The sequence below is a fragment of the Phodopus roborovskii genome, unplaced genomic scaffold, assembly GCF_943737965.1.
Source record: "Phodopus roborovskii unplaced genomic scaffold, PHOROB, whole genome shotgun sequence".
NCBI classification, from domain to species: Eukaryota; Metazoa; Chordata; class Mammalia; order Rodentia; family Cricetidae; genus Phodopus; species Phodopus roborovskii.
In genome coordinates, this window is record NW_026126638.1 from 5,860,777 (window position 1) to 5,887,024 (window position 26,248).

The window sequence follows — 26,248 nt, forward strand, 5'->3', positions numbered from 1 at the left end:
TGCTTTGGACATACTTTCTAAATTTGACTTTGACTGTGATATGGACCCAAATTTTTACAATATACACTGTTGTATAATTTTTCTTGAACGATGTGAACAAATGAGTTTTTATTGCAGGGAAGCAGTATAGAAAGTATTCAATCCAAATATATTGTGGTGAAAAAATGAGTTTACTGAACTAACAATATTTAAGAAAGGGAGTCTTAGTCTTCCTTGGGTATAAGTCCCCTTGATTAGTTATCTAACAAATGGACAGCTTTGAAATCATATACATGCGAACAACACCAAATAAACTACTTCTCCAGCACCATGTCTGCCTGCCTGCCCGCTTGTCCCATCATGGTGATAATGGATTGAACCTCTGAACCGTGAGCAAGCCACCCCAAATGAAAAGGTTTCATTCACAAGAGTTTCAGTGGCCATAGTGGCTCTTCACAGTACTAGAATCCCTAACTAACACAGGGGGAAATGATATAATTATGTTTTAATTTCAAAAAGAAAATATATCTAAATAATAAAAACAAATACAGAGGTATTGCCATCAGCAATTTCATTTGTGGGCACAAGAACTAAAATGGATTGTACTAAATATGTAAAAACTATATAGAAACTATACAGAAAAAGACAACATATTTACCTATGATAAATAGGTTCAAAGAATTCTTAATTTCCAAAATAAGTGATATAGGCAGGAAAGTTGGACTAAACCCAAAATTGTCTCTAAAGGGTTTCTAAATTGATAATATATTTGAAACCAATAGAAATGTACATCTGTTGTCTAATTCTACATGTCATTTTTCAGCATTTTCTCAACTATGAAATGATACTTGTTTAGATATAGTTACATGTTTTTGCCCTTTATATGGCTAATACACATGCATGCACACATTTTCCATACTATTCACTAATGACATTAAAGTCTGCAAAAGTCATTTTCATGATACAAGATTACACTGTATTGACACTAAAAGTTGTATTTGTATGTGTCCATGTCATTTCTTGGCAACATGCATCCTTTCATAGTGGACAGTGCCTGATTCACACAGAATTTTTAAAATTTAACAAAGCTGCAACTGAAGAATAAGCCGTAAGTACAAATGTAAACATACAAAATCTGTTAAGAACAGGTCCTCCTCTAGAAAATGTATGACAACTTCACACATAGTCTAAGGACCTGGAGGCTCTTCAGCATTGAGCTTGTACCTCACCCACTGCATCACGGACAGAAAAGCCTGTCTGAGCTTAGTGTTTCCCAGAATTAGGACAAAGGGGTGGCCTGAGGGAAAAGCAAGTGCTGTGTCCTCAAAGAACAAATTGAACAAATTTTTATGCTGAATCTCATTTTCACAAGACTCCATAACAAGTGCCAGAAAGAAAATAGTATATAGGAACAGGAAGAGGACCACCATTTGAAGGGCCTTTATGTGAGCTGTGGTGCTGGGATCTCTGGAGGCTTTGGAAGTTTGCTGCATGTTCTTCAGATGTCTCCACAGAGAGAAGATGAGCAGGAGAAAAGTTGTTAGGGACACAATGAAGGGTATGAATGTGAAAATAGTGTTGGTGAGTAAAGGAAACCTAGAAAAAGTTATATAGTAATTTGAATTAAAACTGTAGGATATATTTGCTTTCGATCCATCAATCCATATAACAATAAATGTGTTTATCACTATGATATTTACAAATAAGAAGAGAAGAGACACAAGCAGTGTCGCCAAAACAACTTTTCTTACTCTCCGCTTCAGAGAAAGAAATATAGAATTTGAGAAGTTGGCTATCTTGAGGAAGTAAAATATGCTGAGACATGTAGCAAGCCAGATGGTGAAATGATTGACTATTGTCCAGGAAAAATTAATTAATCTCAGCATTTTTCCAGTTATCACTAAAGATGGGTACAGCTCATATATCAAAAAAACTATGCCTAGTAACCACACAAAAACAAGTCTGGAGATGGCCAGAGCAGTGAAGATCTTATCCACTGATGAGATCTTTCTTCTCTTGTCCCAGTTCAAGATGTTCACCAGTATTATGAATCCATTTCCTAAACTTGCTGTAACGACTTCCACACCTAAAATGATTATTAGTATGTACTGTACAAAATCCTTCATTGTCACCAGAAAATGTTCCAAATTCTACTGTACTGCTAAAGTAGTAATGTGATCTTCTAAAAGGCAATGTATATATGATTCTTGAAAATCCAAAACATATCGTTATGAACATCCACACACAATGCCAATCAAACATCAAAACTCATTAATAACTTTGTTTATAATTTTCTTCACAAAAAATAATATATTGTCCAAGAAAGCTCAAACAAAATTTTCAGCTAAGTCTTACATACCTTACACACAACAGCCAGAAGTTCTCTGTTAAAGAAACAATGAATTTTCAGTATCATCAAAACAAAGATACTCTCATTTGCATACTTTTACATACCAAAATTTAGCTACTTAATTTCTCAGGAAACTAAAATTCAAGCTGGCAAAAAATAAGAATGACACTAAATACATTGAAATAAAATTTCTATATGGGGGCATATTCTGATTTCAAGGTTCTTCCCTTAAGTTATTAGTATTGCCTACTTATGTAATAGAGATAATTAACACCCATAAATACCTTGTCCTGAGAATAGTGATCATTTTTGTTCAACAAGGCCATACATGAAAATACAAATATACACTAATGCATAAATATAAAGTTAGACACACATCCCTTCATTTCTCACTTCATTAACTCCTACTTACTATTAATGAATATTTTCTACGCATCCAAATCATTCTGAGTTCTGTAGTAGCAGTTTAGACATTGTATAAATTGCTTTCAGGTATAATTGATGCAGCAAACATTCTGCAAACCTATATCTATTTTATCTATACATTGAAAAAAGCTTTAGAAATATTCTTGTGCTACACAGAACAGACAACAAGGTTATGTAAATCCATCTACGCCACAAGATTCACTCTCTGTAACTCTCCTTGTAGTACATCCCATTCCCCCCCATCAGTACCAAGGAGCTTCAAGTAGTATCCATTTTCCTTCATTTGACTCCAATATCTGCTTCATTACTATCACTGTAGGCATCTAGGCAGATGAGTGATGGTGCAATGTCTAGGCAAGCTGAAAATTGAAGCATAGCATGATAACATTCTTCAAATCTAAAAGATAGTCAAAGAAGCAATGACATAAACAAACCAAAGACAGGATAAGAATGTACATCAAACACTACACTTCTGTGGTACCACTGATAAATACTGCCTAGTACTTAAGAAGTTGACTCAAGAAGATCACCAGTCTGAAACCAGCCTGGAATAAATTATCAGAACCTGTCTTAAAACAATAACAACAACAACAACAAAAATCTATAGAGATTTCAGAGAAATACATAAAATGGTACCTGCTGAAGATGGACCACAAACTCAATCACCTGAAGAAACTCTGTACAGAAAGTGATATTTCTTATGATTGCCCAACATTTGAGGAACAGACATACTGTGAAAATGAACTAGCCTGACTATTTGAAATTTTAAGAGAGACTGTTAAGGATAAAAGCTTAAGCATACCATCACTGCAGAGACATGAAGGTCCTCTTGGCATGGCTCCTTCCTTATAACACGGAAAAGACAAAGAAATGCAAAACACCCTGCAGCGGGTGTGGAGTGTGTGCTGCTACTGGAATGGCAAGGTCTTTTAGAAAAGTGACAGGACTAGCATTCACTGGAGAGTAGCAATCACTCAGGGGAACTTCTCCAAACCACTCCCGGCTGCCTTCCACTCTGGCTGGGGAAGGGAGAAAGTTCCACCTGAACAGCAGTTTTTGGGAAAGACAGTGTTTCCAAACAAGGAGAGCAGCACCAACAACAGTTCCCACATCAGTCATCTTATAGAGCAAATAGATCGCCTCCTAAGAAGCATGAATGTCCTATAAATTTTACATTCACATCTGTGATGCTATATATTTACAAATCAGTGTACTTCAAGTTTTTGTTAGGTGCAAGTTTTATAGTCTCATTAAATGCGTGTAATAGAAAAGGGTTTGGCAAACCTAAATTCTCCCTGTGCACCCCTTTATTTATTTCACTGTTCTTAAAATCTACCTGTGAATCTCCAATTCCTTACACACATTTCTTTTAGATAAAAATAGATTAGACTTTTCAATTATGACACTCAAATTTACCAGAAATTTGAAGAAATGTATTGAAACTCTTCACTATTTTTTAAAATTAGTGTTTTAGTGTAAAATTTCAGATTCTAAGGGAAATATTGTGATTTCCAGTGTAACAGAAATATATACATATGTATTATATAGATTGGTAGATGATGATACATGATAATATATAGGTTGATATTTGATAGATATATGGATCATACTTGCATACATACATGTATAGACAGGTGACAGAGAGATGGCTATGAAGAGCCAGCTTTGTTCATCTCTACAGAACTATGTTCGCAGTAAGGAGACTGTTATATGTCCAGCAAAGTTATCTTATCTGCTTATAATTTGTTAGTCTGTCTAGCTTTGTTTGTATGTGCAGGTATCAAGGGTTGATCACTTGATATTGGACAATGTCTTTGGGAGCTTGTTCTGGAGAAGACTGATTCTCCTCTCTCATCAGATATTTACCACTGATATTATCTTACCAAAGTTATCGTGATCTTTTGATTATTACAATCTTTCTGTCTCCTCCTCTGTGATTTCTCCTAAACTTTATTGTGTTGAACAACCCACAAACCCTTATTATCTGCATTTTCAACCAGCTTTATAATTTATGTAATCTCCATCTGTTGCACAAAGAAACTTCTGATAAAGGACAACAGCTATTCTCATGTGTGGGTATAAGGATATATATTTAAAATACAATTAGAAATTACAGTGATTTATGAAAATGGCAGTAGAAGTTTTTCCTCTTATGATGCCCCTCCTCACTCTTTTCAAGTCCACCACTTCCCCTCCCTCCCTAGTTCATTGTGCTGGTGAGTTTTGGTATCAACTTGACACAGGGAGGAGGAAATGTGCATTAAGAAAATTCTCCCAGGGGGTCAGGCTGTAGGAAAGCCTGTGAAGAGTTTTCTTAGTGTTTGATGGAGGAAGACTCAGACCGTTGTGTGTAGTGCCATCCTTGAGATGGTAGTCTTGGGTTCTATAAGAAAACAGACTGAGCAAGCTCGTAAGTAGCACCCCTCCATGGCCTCTGCATCAGCTCCTGCCTCCAGGTTCCTGCCCTGCTTGATTTTCTTTCCTGACTTCTTCAGTGATGGACTACAATGTGGAAGTGTAAGCCAAAAACACATTTTCTCCCCAACTTGCTTTTGGTAACGGTGTTTCATCTTAGCAATAGTAAACCTAACTAAAACTTCCATAACCTATTTTTAATTCTTATTTTACACAAGCACGCACACACATAAAAACATACACATATACAAATGTATTTACAGAAAAGCCTCATATATATATATATGTATATATACTTACATATATATATACATATATATATACACACACACAAAGACACAAACATACACAAATACATACACACACATGCACCCATATACAAAAACACATATACACAAACACATACAAACACACATACATACACATACAATCACATATATACATATACACACAAACACATAGGCAAACACACATACAAATATACACAAATGTATACACACAAAGCTCCCATACATATATTATATACACACATATATATGTACACACACAAAGACACAAACATATACAACACATACACGTACAAGCACATATATACAAAAGCACATATAAACAAACACATATACATACACACACAAACATACATATAGCAATATACACAGATATACATACATACACACACAAATGCATACACAAATGCTATAGAACAAGTCTTTGTACACTGTAAACATATGTCACTTTCATTGTTAATAAAAAGCTGATTGTCCTATGGCTATGCAGGATTTTCAGAGCAGAGAGAATGCTAGGAAGAAGGACAGAGAGAGAGAGGAGTCACCAGCCAAACATGGGGATGAAACAGGAAACACAAGACAAAAGAGAAGTAATGCCATGTGGCAAAACATAGATTTATATAAACGCGTCAACGTCAGTTGTAAGAGCCAGTTAGTAATAATCCTGAGCTATCGCTTAGCATTTGTAATTATTATTAAGTTCCTGTGTGGTTATTTGGGACACAGAGAAAGTCTGTCTACACACAAATACAAGCATACACACATATATATAAACACAAACACATACACATACATAAAAGCACACATACAACCAATACACATAAACATAAACAAACACACACAGCACACATAAACACACACAATATCCAAATACACACACATAAACACAGATACACACACCTGTACATGAACAAACACAAGTACATAAACACAAACACATAACCAAAAACATACATACATATACACAAAGACACAAATATATACACTTAAACACACACCACACACAAGTATAAACAACCTACACACACCACACAGAGAGACAACACAAAAACATGCACAGTGGATTTTGTTTCTTAATCCATTCAACTAGTTTGTGCCATTTGATAAGTTGGTTAACATTAATATTATAGTTATTACTGAAAGGTCTTTATTGGTAGATGTCATCTCTGTCTGTATTACTAGTCCCATTTTATTCAGTAATTTCAGCTTTCTTTTCTGTGGAGTATTGGTTTTGTGTAAATTCCTCTCATCCGTATGAAGTATTATGTCCAGTATTCTCTAAAGGGTTGGTTTGGTGAACATGAAGTCTTAGATTTTGTTAATATCACTGAAAGTGCTTATTTCTCCTTCAGTTGCAGCAGATTGTGTTGATATTTTGTTTGTGATCTAACAAATAAGCCTTGCCTGAAGATCAGAGTGCAGAGCCAGAGCTAAGCCACTAGTTAGCCACACACCTAAGCCACTAGTTATCCATAGAGGACAGGCAGTGGTGGCCACACTTTTAATCCCAGCACTCAGGAGACAGGCAGATGAATCTCTGTGAGTTCAAGGCCACTCTGGGCTACACACACACACACACACACACAGAGAGAGAGAGAGAGAGAGAGAGAGAGAGAGAGAGAGAGAGAGAGAGAGAGACAGAGAGAGACAGAGAGACAGAGAGACAGAGAGAGACAGAGAGAGACAGAGAGAGACAGAGAGAGACAGAGAGAGACAGAGAGCTTGATTTGAGCATTGGTGGAGGTAAGAACTCTCTAGTGGCTTGGCTGCTTTGCTTTTCTGATCTTCAACTTGAACACTAGTATTTGTCCCTGGGTTTTATTATTCATGCTACAGGAGATAGATGCTCTGTGTAAAGAATCTAAATTCGCATCATTAGTCTTTTAGAATTTTAAACAAAGTATTCCAGGATCTTCTGGTATGTAAGTTTACATTGAGAAGTCAGTTGTTATGCTGATGGGTTTTCCTTCAAGTATTATTGTGGCATTTCCTTAGCAGCTTTCAATACTCAATCTTAATCTGTGCACTTAGTGTTTTAATTGTCTTGTATTATAAGGAGTTATATATCTCTCCCATCTATTTTATGTTCTTTATGCTTCTCATATCTATATGGGTATGTCTTTTTCCTATTATTGGAAGTAGATTTTTTTCTCATATAATATATCGTGATTACACTTTGTCTTCTTCTACTTATCTCAGTCCCTCCTTACTTTCCCTCCAATCTGTATATATCTCCTTTCTGCCTCTCATTACAAACAAAATGGCTTCTATGGGACAATTTATCATATAATTAATATAATATAATATAATATAATATGATAAATCAAAAACTAATACATCAGAACAGGACAAAACAAACAGGAGTAAAAGAATCCAAGAAAAGGCATAAGAAAGTAATAAAGATGCAGAGACCCATTAATTCACATATTTAGTCATCTCATAAAAAACGTTAAAGTGGGTATCATTATATATCCCCAAAGGGCAAGTAGGGTAAAAAGAAAAAATATAGATAGATGATATATAATAGATAGATAGATAGATGATAGATAGACAGATATTTAAAGGTAATATATATGTATATATGTATATGGTAAAATTTAAAAGAAAATAAAGTCTTAACATGACATATGAGACAAGAAGCCTCCAAAGATGGCATTGAGTTAGTTTTCTGCTGGCCAGCTACTACTGTGAATACAATTTGCCTTTCAGGATTAGGGATAGGGTTAGGGTGCAAGATAGCTTAGGTTAGAGATAGTTTTCGGGTAAGGGATGGGGGCATGTGTCCACTTATCATTAGAGCTATGAGTCTCCACCTTGTGAAGACCCCTGCAGGCCCTGTGCATTCTGCCTCAGTTGCTGTGAGTTCATATATGTGTCCATCATGGTTATATAGAGTGCCTTTTTCTTGGTATCCTCCATCTCCTCTGTCTATTACATTTTTTGCCTCTTCCTCTTCTGTGGATTTCTCTGAGCCTTGAGGAGAAGGATTGATGGACACATCCTGTTTAGAGCTAAGTGTTACAAAGTCTCTCACTCTGTATATTGTCTGGGTGTGGGTCTCTGTAATTTGTTCTCATCCGCTTCAGAAGAAAGCTTCTCTTATGATGGCTGAGCAAGGCACTGATATGCTTTGCTGACCTACTTGTTTCTCTGAAAGGTTTGGGGTCTGGGGTGATAGGATTAGTGGGAAAGAATGAGGAGAAGATCTTCATGATCTACCAGAGATGGAGAAGGCTGCAAGGGATGGTCTGCTACAGAGTTGTGAGTAGAAAGGGGTAGATTTGGAGAAGAGAAAGATGGGGTAAACAGCTACAATTACTATTCCTGATTCCCTGCCCTGAGTGGCCAAAAGGATCCCAGGGTGTTATGTTGGAGCTGGAGTCTGTGATAAAACAGAGAGAGGGAAAGATGGGGGGGGGTGATGCATCTTTATGGTCCACAGAAAGGGGGGAAAGAAAGGAAGGAAGCACGCAGCAGGTAGTTTGTCAAAGAGATGGGTGTGAGACTGAGGCATTGTCTTGAGTATGGTATGTCCTTTCTTAACTGGGAAAGTTTCTTCTATAATCCTGTTGGTGATCTGCTCTATGCCATCAGCATGGAATTTATCTCCTTCCTTTATGATTATAATTAGCCAATTTGCTTTTTTCATCATATACCAAAGTTCTAGTATTTGTTTGAGTGTGTATGTGTATATTTTTAGTTTACCATACTCTTTGATTGAGTGGTCCAATTTTAGTTTATTTTTATATCCCGACATTTTATCTTTGCTTGAACATTTTTGTCTGTATGCTTTCCCTCTGCTGTCTAATTAGATTATTGAGATTTTTTTATTCCATAATAATTTCTGCTTGAGTTTTGTTTTGGGGGGTTTTTGGTTTGGTTTGGTTTGGTTTGGTTTTTCTTTATTTCTTTGGGGTGTGTTCTGGTACTCACTCTGAAGCTCAGAATGGGCCTTGAACTCACAGAGATCCACCTGCCTCTGCCTCGTGAGTGCTGGGATTAAAGTCATAAACCACTGTATTTATTTTTACTAAATTCATTGTAGATCATAACTGCTTTAATTTCAGATCCAGGAGAACCTTGATTCCCTGCTCTGCACTCCCACTCTGGATAGGAAACATTTGAGGTTCCATCTGTACAGGGAAAGATAGTTTTTTCCAGATGAGGTGAGATTGGCACCAAGGACAGTCCCCACACATTTCATCAGTTGAACAAAATGACAGATTATTTCTCCTGGACGGGCTGTTCTCTTCATGAATCCCTTGTCAGTCTTGTATGAAGATGTTCTCATATAGTTATAAATTAATTCATTTCATGCTGATTTTTATTACTAGTGGTAAGCTCCATATTCCTTCCATACAAATACAAGTCATTCAAATGGTTTGAACAAATTTAAACTCTATGCATGTATCAGTATATTTAGATCATTAAATTTACAATAATAATATCCAATGTTTTTAAATTTTTAAAAATTTAGTCATCTATATCTGAGCTAGTGTGGGCATATGAGTTCAGGTTCTTTTGAAGGCCAGAGCAGTCAGATACAATCGGACCTGAAATTAAAACAGTTATGATCTACCCAGTGTGGGTGTTGGGAATTGACTGAGTTCTCAACAAGACAGTATAGTATGTGTTCATAAACACTGAAGCATCTTTCCATACACCTATATCTTTCTTTAAGTAAAGTAGATTAGAGTCTAGATCACCTTCACCTTAATTAAAATCCAAGCAAATTAATCCTAAAGAGAGCCAAAGCAATATAAATCAAGTAATATATCAAGCCAGGTGTAGTGGCTTATAGCCACTTTAAGCACTAAGGATGCAGGGAAGGTGGATCACTTGTGAGTTGGGAGCCAGACTGATCTACACATCAAGTTCTAGGCCAAGAAAGTTGACACAGTGAGACTAATTCTTTGAAAAAAGAGGGGTGGGTGGCAAGTTTTCTCCTGACAAAGTCAGAAATATTTAGAAATGCTATGGAGACAGTAATAAAAGTCCCAAGACAAAATTCTGTCATTACCTGGATAGAAAACATGTTCATTGGTAACCATAAGTCATATGAAAATATAAAGCAAACCAAGCAGAACTGGTTATGATTTTGAATCGCTGACCTAAAGTTCTACTAATACCAGTTTCCTGCATAGTGATGAAGTTCCTGTTGCTTTTACATTACAATGTTAAGGAGAAAGACAAGATTAAGAAGATGAAAGACAAGTTCAGTGTTGGTTATAGAAAATACTACTATTTTTAAACAGTGTAAAATAACTCCAAGCTGTGCATTGTATGCCCTTAACACAAGACACACTCTTCAATTGCTAGTGTTGAAGTTAAACTTGAATTCTCATTTGCTAGCATGCAAATAAAGACCTATCCCCTTTCACTGTTTTTCACAGTTTTGCCCTACCTTGGCTCTGTATGATTTGAATTGGTCAAGTTTAGAAGTCAGCTAATCAAATTTTAAGATCCATTATATGGGAAATGTGAGGAGTGAATAAATCGGTGCATGAGCCTCAATTTTTAGAAGACAAAATAATTATAATATGATATTCAAATGCAGTCAATTTTAACATCAATAGTTTATTTCAGTAAATAAATTGGAATGATAGAAAATGATTCAAAGGAATTGATCCATGGGGTATTTTCTTACTCGGGCTTCCATATTTTCTGTGGAATCCCCATGGAGAAATTTTCTCTTCCCTGCAAGTATCATTTGATAATGACTATGTGTTACAACTTTATTGTTTATTGACAATAAACACATCTTCACTATCACAAACACTTACAGATTTCATTTGAATCATTAAAAAAAATGTTCTACAAAACATGAATTACTATTCTGTATGTTGCTAATTTGTGTGAAACATAAGAGTAGTGGCTGAGTTTTTACAATGGTTTCTTGGTTAACTATTTTATAATTGAATATTAATTTTTAAATTATTTTATATATGTATATAGATGCTTATATAGCTCTTAAACCCAGCATGAATTTTCAGCATGTATTAAACATGAAGTCATGGGCATAATAATTAGCTTATGGAACTAAGCTACTTAACAATGATTTGTCTGCTTACAATCTGCATTTATTTAGATCTTCATCCATACTCTTGGAGACAGCCAATAACAATATCAACAAAGTGATCTATGAAACTTATTTCCATGCCTTTTATACTTTTGATTGCTATTGTGAAAAGATCCAGGGTCAAATGTTGTATTCTAACTAGTTGCATCTGGTAAGTGCTTTCCATCAATATCTCATTTGAAAATACAGCTAAATCCATCTATTATATTTAAAGAACTGTTTATTTATTGGCATTTATATTGAGCAATACTTAGATTATAAAACACTGTCTACCAAAATATTATTTTCCATTCCTTTTCATTTATTTATTTGATTATAATTTGTAAGTTCTCTGAGAGTTTTTTACAATCCAACTACTCCTAGATTCAACCCACACTCTACCCATTCCACTCTTTGTCTTCTTTCTTTTGCTTTCTTTGTTTCCTATATATAAAAGTATGGTGACCTTACATAGGAGCATTGTTGTCCTGCACTTAAAGAAATTAACTCTTCCTGTCTGAGCAACTATGAGTTTCTAATATTTCCATAGCTAGGAATTTGTTTTCATTCTAGCCTTTCCATTCTCAGATTTTGTCTGTCTTGAGCTTATGTGGGCCTTGTACATGTTATCCATAATTACTGTTAGTTCGTTATGTGCAATTGCTCTGCTGTATCCAGATTATCACTGTTCCCTTATATTCATCTACTACCTCTGGCTCTGAGAATATTTCTGATCCCTCTCTTGCAATGATCTCTGAGCCTTGGGTGGAGAGAATGTGGTATAGATGTCTATTTATGGGTAAGTATTCCTGTAAATCATTATGGAAACACAAGAGGCCCAGGATAGTCAAAATCATCCTTAACAAACAAGCAAAAACCTTACTAGAAGTATCACCTATCCAAGATTTTAAGTGTTGCCACAAAGCAGTAGTAATAAAAAATGGCATGGCTTAACAGAGACACACTGGTCAGTTGAATAGAATTGGACATCCATATATAAGCTCACACTTCTAATGGAGCAAGAACTTTAACTTAATGCCTGATACCCTGAGCCTACTGGAGGGTAACTAAAAATATGCTTGGCATAATTGGCAAAGAAAAGAACTTTCTGAACAGACTCCAGGTAATGAAACCATGGAAACCGACAATAAATAAATGCAAATCACGAAATTAAAATGTTTCTGCAGAACCAAGGAAAATATCATTGGAGTACAGAGGCTGCCTACAGAATGGGAAAAAGGCAAACCAGCCATACAGTTAACAGAGATTTAATATCGAGAATATATATATTATGTACTCTTAACCAATGAAACATCTCTCTACCCCTGTGAATGTTATTTATAAAATTAAGAAGTTCAGTAACCATAACAATTTTGCAAATGAACATTATCCTCCTCTCATTCTTATAGTAATTTGGTATCCAAACTCCCCGCAATAACTTTAAGATTCTTCACCAGTCAATAAGAAAAGTGGGACATTAGACAGTGCCTTAAAGGCACATGACCACTTTTACTCTTTTTCAGAGCATATTGACTTTTCTTGTCTTTTTCCTTGTCTGTTTTCTTTAACATGCTGACTGTGGACTCTTCTCCATTTTGCCTCAGCCTTTTGAGTATCTGGAATTTCATGCCTATGCCGTCATCCTTTGTTCTTAATTTTACACATGTATTCAAGTATTTTTCAATTCTATTTACATGTCTTTCTCATCTGTGTAACAATGGTATATAAACATAATGTGAGAAAATGAAATGTAAAATATTAAAATGTAAAAAATATAAGATTGCACTGTATAAAGTATTACATATGTACTTTTATACAATGTACTGGTATGAAATTGTACTGTCTACTTTTATTGATATTATTCATGTAGGATTTTCTGATAGGACTGGACTCATTTCTGTTTCCTGTCTGAGATTATCCATCACACTTTTTTCATTGTTGTATAGTAACTCCCTTTATCTTATCCTAGATTGATAAAGTTTCTAGTTGTCTTCTATCCTGTTCCACTAATGAGGACTATATGAACTACATTATTATGCAGAAAATCAGAAATAGTTGTAAATCCCAGTGAATATTCTATACATACTGTTGCATTTTCCAGCAAAGAATTTGTGCTTATCTGCTTGTGTACTTTATGTAGAATCTTGAGATGAGTTATTTACCCCGGAAAAGGTAGCAAAAATAAAATGAAAAAGGGATAATCATATCTAAGTCTAACACAGTAAAACAGTGAATTTATTGAGATTACATACAGGAGCCTGATAAGGTCACTTAAAAGAGCATGGTGACTGAAGCAGAGCTGCATCACTGAAAACCCACACCAATAGGGTGCCAACTCACTTGAAAATTCACAGGCAGTGAATTGTTGCACTTACTTAAAAATTTCCATGTTTGATCCTGAGATTAATCAACACACATATGAACACCTAATTTTTGACAAAGAAGCCAAAATTGTACAATGGAAAAAGGAAAACATCTTTAACAATCTGTGCTGGCATAACTGGATGTCAACATGCAGATTATTGCAAATAGAACCATATCTATCATCATACACAAAACTCAAATCCAAGTGGATCAAGGACCTCAACAGAAATCCAGCTACATTGAACCTGATAGAAGAGAAAGGGGAAAGTAGCCTGAACTCATTGACACAGAAGACACCTTCCTAAATATAACCAGTAGCACAGACACTAAAAGCAGCAATCAATAAATGGGACCTCCTGAAACAGTACAGCTTCTATAAGGCAAAGGACACTGTCATTAAGACAAAAGGACAGCCTACAAAATGAGAAAATACCTTCACCAACCCCACATCCAATAGAGGGCTTATTTCCAAAATTGATAAAGATCTCAAGAAACTAGACATCAAAATATAAAATAGCCCAATTGAAAAATGGGGTACAGAGCCAAACAGTGAAATTTCACCAGAGAATCTCAAATGGTCAACAGCTATTAAAGTAAGTGCTCTCAACATTCTTAATCATCAGGGAAATGCAAATCAAAATGACTCTGAGATACTATCTTATACCTGCCAGAATGGCTAAGTTTAAAAAAATAATGAGAACACCTTATATTGAAGAGGATGTGGAGTCAGGAGAACACTCCTCCACTGCTGGTGGGAGTGCAAAATTGTACAGCCACTTTGGAAATCAGTATGAAGTTTTCTAAGAAAATTGGGAATCAATCTACCTCAAGACCTAGTGATACCACTCTTGGACATTTACCCAAAGAATATGCAATCAAACTACCAGAAAACTTGCTCAATAATGTTCATAGCAACATTATTCATAAGAACCAGAACTTGAAAACAACATAGATGTTCCTCAACCGAAGACTGGATAAGGAAAATGCACATTTATACAATGGAGTACTGCTCAGCTCTAAAAAAAATTGGTGACCTCATGAAATTTGCAGGCAAATGAATGGAACTAAAAAGAGAAAAGCACAGTATGTATTCACTCACAAGAGGATATTATATGTAAAGCAAAGGATAACCAGACTACAATCCACATCTCCAGAGAAGCCAGGTAACAAGGAGAACCCTAAGAGGGATCACCTGTGTGAAGGGAAAATTAGATGAGATCTACTGAGTAAATTGGGGGTGGGGGAGGAAGGAGATGAGAACATGAGGGAACAGGGTGGTTGAAGAGAGAAGGATGCAGTGGAAGAGCAAGGAAAGAGACATTTCAGTAGAGAGAGCCATTGTGGGATCAGGGGAAACCTGATGCTAGGGTAATTCCCAAGAATCCACAGAGAGGAACCCAGCTAAGACACCTAGCTATGGTGGAGAGGGTGCCCAAACTGGATTTCCCCTGTAATCAGACTGGTAAATAGAGCCTTCATCCAGTAATTGATGGAGCCAGACACAGAGATCCACAAGAACAAGGCCTAGCTCCAGGAATCCATTCAAAGAGAGGGAGGAGCGAATGTATGAGCAATGGTGGTCAAGATCATGATAGAGTAATGTACAGAGATAGCTGAACCAAGTTCGTAGAAACTCGTGAATTCTAGACCTACAGCAGTGGAGACTGCAGGGGACTTAACTAGGCCCTCCATATGTGGGAGACAGCTTGAACTATCTGAGGGGCCCCTGGAAGTAGGACCATGACACAAACCTGGTACATGAGCTAGCTTGTTGGAGCCCATTCCCTAAAATGGGATGTCATGTTCAGCCTCAATGCATGGGAGCGGGGCTTGGCCCTGTCCCAATCTATTGTATCAGACTATGTTGACTCCTCATGGGAGCCCTTACCCATGAAGAGGAGTGCACTTGGGGGAGGGGAGATCAGGGAGAGAGGGAGGAGGGGTGACAGGAGAACTGTGGTTGGAATGTAAAATGAAATTTAAAAGAATAAATAAATTACAAAAAAATTCAGTGTTTAAACCATATCATTACATAACCAACATAAAAATATAACTAAATGCAGTAATCACTATAAATACTTATGTGTCTATATTATGATTTTATATCTACAAAATACAAGAAAATGAGATTTATGTCAAATTTTAATAATAAGGCTGGCTTCAACAGTCACTTTAACAGCATCAACAATCACCTCGAAGATGAATTTCTGGACATGTCTGTGAAGGAGATTTTAGTTCACATTCATTGATGTGGGAAGATGCACCCTAAAGTGTGAGCAGCACCATTCTGTTAGCTGTAACCCCAGAATGAAGGAAACAGAGTAAGTGAGGTCTCCCTGCTTCTAAACTGCAGATACAGTGTTAACGATCTGCCTGGACATCTTGCTGCTATGCTCTACCTACAACGATGAGCAGAATCCTCAGACTGTGAGCCACAGTGAACCCTGCCTTTTTTATCTGATGTCTCGGGTATCCTGGCACAACACTGACAAGATTAATAAACTTTCCGGGCATCAAGCAATCACAACAACAAAGTGTCTGGACTTGTTTGAAGACATGTAAACCAGCTTTCAAGTACCATAGAATGGAAGAACAAAAACCTCCTATTCTTTTATGTACTTTTCCCTACTAGATTTCAGGAGTCTGCTATTATTATTCAGGTATCTGATATTATTGTTTTCATGCTATGTGTCCTTTATATCATGTATCTTGATCCCACTCATTTTCCTGCCCCTGCACACCTGCTGTGTGCCCCTGCACACCTACCAAATAAAACAAATTTAAGAAAAAAGGAGACAAACTTAAAAATCTTGACATGGAAGCTACAATGTGACACAATGAATCACACCACAAACACCTTTGTCCATGTGTCTTTACTGCAAATTCTCATTGCAAAGGGTCATTGTTGTGGTCCAAGGCCTCTGGTTTCTACTACCCTCTCTATGCAGGGCCTTTGCTAGGTCTCCTCCTGGCTATCCTGTTGTTGCCCTGTGTTGGGGAGATCCTGCAGGTTTAGGTCTGAAGTCAGGTCCCTTTACGTGCTCCAGCAAATCACAGATGGAGCAGACCAAGTCATATCCTTGGGTCTGGGCCTGGGTAGCTGTAAGGCTGGTCTGCCAAATGTGAGCTCTTTTGTGCTCACAACTTCAGAGCTGGTTCACCCACACTTGTGCTAACAGAGTTGGCTCTGTTCTTCCCTGGCAAGGTGTAGGGCCTGCTCGCCTGAGTGTTGTAGCTATAATCAAAGAACCCATGACAAACTAGGAAAAAACGACTGAGGACACTAGAAGACAAATATCAAAGCCATGTAACTACTGTAGTGACACACACTTGTAACTAGAGTCTAGGGCTGAAGAAGCTAACACAGGAGGAAAACAAGTCTAAAGTCAGTGCAGATCATGTGGTGAGATCCTGTCTCAAAACAACACAAATGTTTAGGCTTCACAGAGAGAGACATGCTGTTTTACATGTGTAAGATAGACAACAACCTATATCCTCTGAAGCAACACTAAACAAAGAAAATAAGCCCAAACTACCTTCAAATGTCTCAAAAATGCCCAACATTTACGGAACAGATAAACTAGGAACATAAATTAGCACAGCTATTGAAAGTCTTGAAGGTAATTGATAAAAATGGAAGCATGAACATGCCATCATGGCAGCAACAGGAAGGCCCTACTGGCCTGGATCCTTGCACAAAGTAGAAATGAAGAAATATACAAAGAGGATTGCAAAGCACCCTGCAATGGGGCTGTATGGAGTGCAGGAACCTCAAAGTCTCTTGGAATAGCGACACAAATTCTATCTGGTGAGAAAAAGGGATACTACCTCTGCATCTTCCACTGTGAGATCAAAAATACCTTAGCTTCTACCTAAACAGGAATTAGTAAAAAAAAAAAAAAAAAGCAATCTTTTCCCAGACAAGAAAGAAATTTAACCAGTAACAAATTCCCCATATTTTATCTATAAAACAAAATAGCAAATTATTTCCTGAGAAAGGAGACATTAATAAAACTCCTTATAAATTTTTTACACACATTTAAAATTAGGGCATTTCATGTTGACTTTTTCATTAGCCACAAGTTTATTGATTGTCCATATCAAATACAAGTAATAGAAAGAGGCTTAGCCAATAGTGGAGAGGCTACCTTAACTGCCCTACCCAATAACGAGATTAATGAATACCTTGTATGCCACACTAGAGCCTTCATCCAGTAGCTGATGGAAGCAGAAGCAGATAACCACATGTAAACACTAAGCAGAACTGCTGGAATCCAGTTGCAGAGAAGGAAGAGTGATGAGCAAAGGGTTCAACACCAGGCTGGAGAAACCCACAGAAACAGCTGATCCGAACAAGGGGGAGCTCATGCACCCCAGACTGATAGCTGGGAAACCAGCATAGGACTGACCCAGACCCCCTGAATGTGGGTGTTAGTTAGGAGGACTGGGAAGTCTATGGGATCTTTGGTAGTAGATCAGTATTTATCCCTAGTATAAGAATGGACTTTGGGAGCCCATTCCACATAGAGGGATACTCTCTCAGCCTAGACACATGGGGAAGGACCTAGGCCCTGCTCCAAATGATGTGACAGACTTTGAAGATTCCCCATGGAAGCCTTCACCCTCTCTGGGGAGCGGAAAGGGATGGAGGGGTTGGAAGGGGGAAAGGGGAGGAAGGGAGGGTGAAAACACTGGGATTGACATGTAAGTCAAGCTTGTTGCAAATTTAAATAAAAAATAAAAAAGGAAAGAGGTTTAGCAAATCAATTTCTGTCTATAACATTTCTTTATGAAGGATAATTATGATAATAATAATAAACCTCTACCTGTCTTTCATTTCTACATTAGACTTTTAAATAAACTGAAGTCTGGATCATCATCACTCTATCAGAAATCCCAACATATCGTTGAAATTCCTTTCTTTAATCTTTTTTGAAAGGGGAAGCTCCACAGATGAGAATTGTATTTTCATCATTTCCAACCTTTCGCCTCAGACCTCTAACTCTCCTGTGTCCTTCTCCTACTCTTTCAAGATTTACACCCTCTTCTTTAATTATTACTCTCACATATGTACATTTGAATACAACCAAATGAATTTGTTGTAGTGTTCCTCATATGTTTAGGTCTGATCATATGAAATTGGATTACCTATCAGGGTTCTAATTCCTGGAAAAGACTAATTCTCTGGGAAGCCATTGTTTGTAGCTCTTCATACATGGCTGGGTCCTTGTGAGATTCCATCCCTCATCCACCTTGGGATATTGAATGGTGTTGTCATTAGCTGAGCACATTTTTGAGATTTTATCCATGTAGCTTCCCTTTCGTATACAAAAGACAGTACCCTGCTGTAGATACCTTGATCCTTGGGCTCCTACAATTTTTTTTACCATCTCTTATGTAATGATTACTGAACTTTTGATGTAAGGGTGGTGTTGTTCCATAGTTTTTTTTAGGTTGTGTTACTTTGTCCTACAGAATAGGTACATATATATAATAGAGACTGATAAATGAAGACGATACATGAGTCTGTTTGTATAGACAGATGATAGATAATTATTTATAGATAGATAGATAGATAGATAGATAGATAGATAGATAGATAGATGATAGTTTGGTAGAAAGAGATGATAGAAAAATAGGTGGATGGATGAATAGATAGATGATAGATGGATAGATAGATAGATGATAGATAGATAGATAGATAGATAGATGCATATATAGATGCATACAGACAAACAGAAAGACAGAGAGACAGACAATGTAATGATTGAACTTATGGAGCTATTTAGCTATGTTCTCAATAGGAAACTTGAGTGCGATCTCCACCAAGGCCAGCATAACACAACTCCTCCAATTTATGGCATTTAATCTTTGCTTTTCCTGATATTTATATATCATGGGAAGATTAAAACTAGCAATTGATTGAGTATTGTGCTCAGTGATCACAGATGTAAACCAGGAGAAGACAAGTTCCTGGAAATGAGTCTCCTTCAGCTCTCCTGAGCAAAGCAAGATCAACATGAGCACAGACTGTACAGATTCTCCGATTATCCTGACAAGGTCAAAGTCATGAAAGTGGTGAGAGCAAAAGCCTAACACTAGTTTTATGAGCAAAGAGCCAAATACTATTTGCTTTCTGAAAAATAAAGTGAATAGAAGTACAAAATAATGAAATCAAGGTCAGCCTCATCTGCATAATGAAAACCTGTCTCAAAAAAGCAAGGACTAAGAGGAGAGAGAGATAAATAAAGAGAAAGAAAAAATACAGAGAGACATGGAGAGAGAGACATAGAAGCTTGGAGTTATTGGTTTTCTCTTTGAAAAAAAGGTTCAAATCCCTCATTCTGCTAATTAAATAAAACAGAGATTAAGGATGTAATCGCCTTGATAAAAGACCTTGACTAGCAAAGACATTGTAAATCAAGACTGGTGAAGTATTTCTGCAGTGTTCTTGAGAAACGATATAGAAGAAAATATTTCACTAAGAGTAAAATCCCACATTCTCTAGAACTATAAGAATGTACATTCAAATGACAGTTATTTGGGGACTTAAGAAAAATCTATGGATTAAGTTGCAGTTTTAACTCATGTATAGCCCACAGTGATCTATCAGGTTTGGAGTTATTTGTATAATGCTGAATGTATCATTGGCATGCATAGAGATAAGCTGCTGTCTAAAGACTCCCTATGGTGGTTTTAATGAAAATGCCCCCCATAGACTCATGGGGAGTGTCATTATTGGAGGTGTGGACTTGTTGGAGTAGGTGTGACCTCGTTGGAACAAATGTTACAGGTTGGCATTAAGACTTCAATGCTCAAGCCAGGCCACTGCCACTCTCTTTCCCTGCTGCTTGTGGATTCAGATGTTGAACTCTCTGCTCCTTCTCCAGCACCCTGCCTGGCTGTATGCTGTCATGCTTCCTCAAATGATAACAGATTAAACTTCTGAACCGTAAGCCAGCTACAAGTAAATGTTTTCCTTTAAAAGAGCTGCCATGGTCAGAGTGTCTCTTCACAGCAATAGAAACCCTAACAAAAATGAAATTGTTACCAGAAACTGGGGTATCTCTGTGATAGGCCAGACATTGCTTTTGTTTGGAGAAATATAGAGCACTTTGGGACTTTGGTCTAGAAAAGCAATTATACACTTCAAGCAGAGTTTAATGCCCATACTCTTAGGAATAAGGAAGACAGTGGTGCTGAGGGTGATTTGAATAGGGAGGACCTAACTCAAGAGGTTTCAGAAGATAAGAATATTACTGTGTGTCATAGATACTGGTCTTTGTGATATTTTGGTGAAGAACATGGCTATTTTTTCCTCTTGTCCAAAACAAATCTGCCTGAGATTAAACTAAAGGATTATGTGTAAGGAGTACGGTTTTTCTCCCACAGCCTAGTCTTGTCCCTCCGCCGCGCCAGCCCCAAATAATACACAGAGACTCTGCATTTGATATTACGCTATTGGCCAGTTACTTGTTTCTTATAGGCTAGCTCTGTCTTACGTATTAACCTATTTCTATGTATTTCCACGTGGTCTTACCAGCGAGAGGCGGCTGGCGGTTCTATTCTCTCCAGAATCTCCATCTTGACTCTCCTTACTGCTTCCTCTTTCCTCCTTGTCTCCTAGTCCCTCCTATCTTCCTTTCCTATTGGCCAACAGTGCTTTATTCATTAACCAGTATGAGAAACATATACAGAATGACATCTCCCATCAATTATGGATTAATAGCTTTAACAGAGGACATTTCAAAACAACATAGCATTGTTTATGTTGCTTGGCTATTAGTGACCAGTCTAATGTATATAATGAAAAGAATCATGCTGAACAAGGAAAAACACAAAATGTACAATTGGAAGAGGAAAGGAGCACAAGGAAGTGTAATCAGATTAAAGAAAAGCATGATGCTAAATAGAATAAAGGGAGAAACTGGTAGATTTAGAACAAGACCCCACTCAGCTAAATTTCCAACTTGTGAAAATGAATTAAAGAAACGCTTAGGGCCAAACATGGTCCTTTAATCCTGATACCTTTAATCCCAGCACTCAGAAGACAGAATCTGGTGGATCTCTGATTTAAAGGCCAGCCTGGTCTACAGAGCAAGATTCAGAACATTCAAGCTTAGTCAGTCAAGGAATGAAGGAAGGAAGCCTTTGGAAACAGCTGGTGAAGATGTAGCTGAATGAGAGGGCAGCATAACTTGGCAATTTTGGTCATATGGTTCTGCTTTTGGAGTCAAGGATAGAAGAAAGGGGTTATGGCATCTCCCTATGTAACTGAGAAAAGCTGCTGAGGCCAGATGTGGGATAGGGCTGTCCCTGTATGGAGGTCTAGATAGGCCACTCTGTGAAGCTGTGGAGGCTTGTTTTGGAGACCTCAAAATGTTGGCCATGTCAAACTATGAATTACCTGTAGATGAAAGCTGCTAACAGGGAGTGGAATCAGCCTGAGAGAAAGAAGTGTATTTCAGTCGACAACGCTGAAAGGAGTTGGAGATCTGAAGAGTGCTTTGACATCAGATATGAAAATAGAGAGTTTGGAGTCTGCCAGCTGATTTTCAGTCTTGTTTCCATTCCGTATTTCACCACTATGCTCCTTTTCCTCCCTTTTGGAACAGTAATGTACAGTCTATGCCACTGTATGTTGGAAGTGTGTTATCTGCTTTTATTACAATTTTTCAGGAGTTAAACTTGAGAGATTGTGGTGAGTCTCTGAAGAGACTTTGGATTTAAAGCAGGGTTGGGATTGATGACATCTACGGGGACTTTTGACGTTGGAAAAATGCATTTCACATTATGATGTGGTTACAAGCCTATGGGCGTCAGGGAGTGGAGCAGGGTGGTTTGAATGAAAATGTTCCCCATAGACTCACCTATTGGAATAGGTGTGGCCTTATTAGATGATATGTCACAGGGGTTGGGCTTTGAGGCTTCAGATGCTCAAGCCAAGCCCACTGTCACTCTCTCTTTCTGCTGCCTGCTGATCCCGATGTAGAAAGGCGGCCACGGTGCCTTTGCCCTGCAGTAAAAATCCTAACTAACATAATCATATTGCTTCCTAGCCTGCAGCATGAGAGACATTACCACAGGCAATGAAAAAGAAGCCTCTAATCAACAACTAACTTAGCCACCATCAACAACTAACTTAGCCCTCATCTAGTACCTGATGGAAACAGAAGCAGACACCCATAACTAAACACTGACTCGAACTAGAATCCAGATGCAGAGAAAGAGGATAAGACCAGGTTGCAGAAACACATAGAGACAGCTGACCCGAACAAGGAGGACCTAACGGGCCCCCAGACTGATAGCTGGGAATCCAGCATGGGACTGACTCAGACCCCTTGAATATGGGTCTCATCTAGAAGAACAGTGGAACCTCAGACAGTGGAACCAGGATGTATTCTTGGTGCACAAAAGGAACTTGCAGACACATCCCCCATGGAGGGATACTGACTTAACCTAGAGACAGGAGAGAAGTTCTTGTCCCTACTTCAAATGACTTGACAGATTTACATGACCCCACCTGGATGACATTGCCCTACATGTAGAATTGGGATGGGAGGATAGGAGGGGAGGGTGGTCAGGGTGCAAGTGAGGGGGGGGGAGAGAGGATAAGAGGGAGGGAGAGGGAACTGGGATCGATATGTAAAAAAAAAAAAAATAATAATAATAATAATAATAATAATAATAAAAGAAAAGAAAAAGAAGCCTCTAAATCACTCTACACTTGATAATGAATATACGTCTGTAACAGCCTCATTCTCCAGGGAATGTGATAGATGGCAACCACACTCCAGTTGTATCTTTCCTGTACCACTGTTACATCAAAATACCTGTGTCATCATAGCAGGATGGACTAGAGGGTGAGCGTTACTCACTATGGATTTGCTTTGCACTGTTAGATGGTCCTTGGGAAGGGTAGCTTTCCTAATCAAAAGAGCTTTACCTCTAGAATGCTCTTGTGGCTGGTGATGTGGTGAGTGATTTTACTTATTTTCTACTCATTATTGGAGTAAACCAACTAATTTAACTTTTATTAACTAAAAAATACATGGCACGTACTTCACACACTTATGGTAGGACTATGTCACTGTTTTATTTATTTAAAATAGAAACAATCTTATTCTACATATCAATCTCAGTTCCCTCTACCTCCCATCCTTCCATGCCCTGCACCAACCCCCCATCCTATTCTCTTTCTGCTCCCCAGGAAGGGTGAGGCTTTCCATGGGGCATCACTAAAGTCTGTCACATCATTTGTGACAGGGCCTGGGCCCTCCCCTATGTGTCTCAGCTGAGAGAGTACCCCTCTATAGGGAATGGGCTCCCAAAGTTCATTCATACACCAGGTATGACTTCCCAGACCTCCTAACTGACACCCACGTTCAAGGGGGCTGGTTCAGTCCTACACTGGTTTCCTAGCTATCAGTCTGGGGTCCATGAGCTCCCCATTGTTCTTCAGGTCAACTGCTTCTGTGGGTTTCTCCAGCCAGGTTTTAACTCCTCCCTCTCTGCAACTGGATTCCAGGAGTTTGGCTCAGTGCTTAGCTGTGGGTCTCTATTTCTGCTTCTATCAGCTACTGAATGAAAGCTCTAGGATAGTGTATATGATAGTAATCAATTTCCTTATAGGAGAAGGGCATTTAAGGTAGCCTCTCCACTATTGCTTAGAACCTTAGTTGGCAGTCATCTTTGTAGATCTCTGTCACTTTCTTATATTTAGTTGCACTAACCTGTCATAACACACTGAATATAGACTATTAATCATGCTATGCGAGTAAGGACCTATAAGCACGGAAGTAGCATATTTCTGAAAGAGAGGAGGGGTATTATAAGAACAAAGCTGATCCAGAAGGAGCTCAAATATTCCCACTATGTCACCCATATGATCACAATGGCAGCATTTTAAGGATCTGTTGGGCTGGCTAACAGGTGAAAGCATCCCTTGTAAAGTAAGCGGCATGCTGCTCTTTTATTTCCTAAAGCTAAATCAATGTCATGGACGTTTTGATCCTTTTTAACCTAAATCCCAACATATACTACATTTGGGTATATTAGTCAGATTCACTTTGGGAGTTTCAGCAAGGGCAGCTGGTTTCTAGTAGACTCCAGAGAATGAGAGGGCTCCATATCTGGCACAACGTGTTGTTCCATGTGCTCTGTTCAGATTCAAACTAGCTATAGCACCATTTTACCACAAGATCACTTCAGGTGTCTCTGGAACATTCATGAGCAAAATGATCTCTGGGTCCCAACTGAGTTTAACATAGCCAACCCTTATAAAGGGAGTGGCCTGTTCCTAAGAAGCAAAGTAGCAGGAACAAAACTATAAATCAAAACTGGTCCCCCAAATCTCCCTTGAGACATGTCATTCAATGATTTTATGAATCATACATTTACCCATGCTGCCACTGTTTAAGTGACACAACGCATTGAGTATATTGGACTCAAATCTTGGTGATTGCTCATATATCCTAACTCATATTTTCTTGTATGACCGAGTTCATCACTCCATTTTAATTAGTGTATAGTTATACACTGTAAACATGTAATCTGATTTCATAAGGGACCAGAAGAAGGCTGGGTGATGTAAGGCCACAAGGTATAAATACTGGCTTCACATATTGGGTAGACTCTACCAAGAAATGAAAGACACAAGAGGTCTGAGAACACAGAGTGCTGCTCTACCCTCCCTTCCAAGACCTATTTCTAGATCTGCTTCCATCCAGGACTCTGCCATAAAAACCCTGGAAGCTCTGAGCTTCTTGTGATGACCTCACTGCACTTCTCAGTTCACTGTAGCGTAGTCACCAATTCCACATCTGTCTCTGTTCCCTAAGCTCCACCCACTTCTGCATAGGCTTTGTTTTACAAACAAATGCTACCACATTGTTCCCACAACTTAGGTCTGGTTTTAAAAATCCAAGCTAAGGTGGCCACCGGACTGTACTGTTTTAATTGGCCACTTTCCAATGACTGTAGAGTGTGGAAGTGTGGAAGGAGTTTAGACAGGTTCTGAGAAGGCAGTGGCCTGAATAAGAACTGAGGAAGAGGCCGCTCTGGCTCCATATGAAGCTCAGTGGTAGGATATTTATCTGCCTTGGTAAAGGGCCAGTATTTGATCCATAGAACCCTCCAAAAAGAAAAAAAATAAGCAAAGGAAGTCACTTATTAACTATGCTATATAACATCAAATGCCATTTTATACATAAAACAGGCAACAAGAAAATGTAATGGCACTTCCATTATTTGCAGAAGAAGACATAAATACAACTGAATCAAATCTTCTATAGAAGTTTTTTAAAGTTACATATACAGATATGTAACTTCAAAATGTGCAAAATATATAATTTTGTTCTATATTACATT

The 26,248-nt window shown here is 37.8% G+C and overlaps 1 protein-coding gene across 1 annotated transcript; it reads right to left on the reverse strand.

Moving 5' to 3' along the window:
- Positions 1 to 1,166: 1,166 nt before the first annotated feature.
- LOC127213019 (taste receptor type 2 member 140) lies at positions 1,167 to 2,105 on the reverse strand. Its single transcript, XM_051173248.1, has one exon. It carries the CDS (start codon positions 2,103 to 2,105, stop codon positions 1,167 to 1,169), a length of 939 nt encoding a protein of 312 aa, XP_051029205.1.
- Positions 2,106 to 26,248: the final 24,143 nt, after the last annotated feature.

Bases quoted from the DNA above. Each gene is read 5' to 3' on its own strand.
- LOC127213019 (XM_051173248.1), bottom strand. From the start codon at position 2,105: ATGAAGGATTTTGTACAGTACATACTAATAATCATTTTAGGTGTGGAA.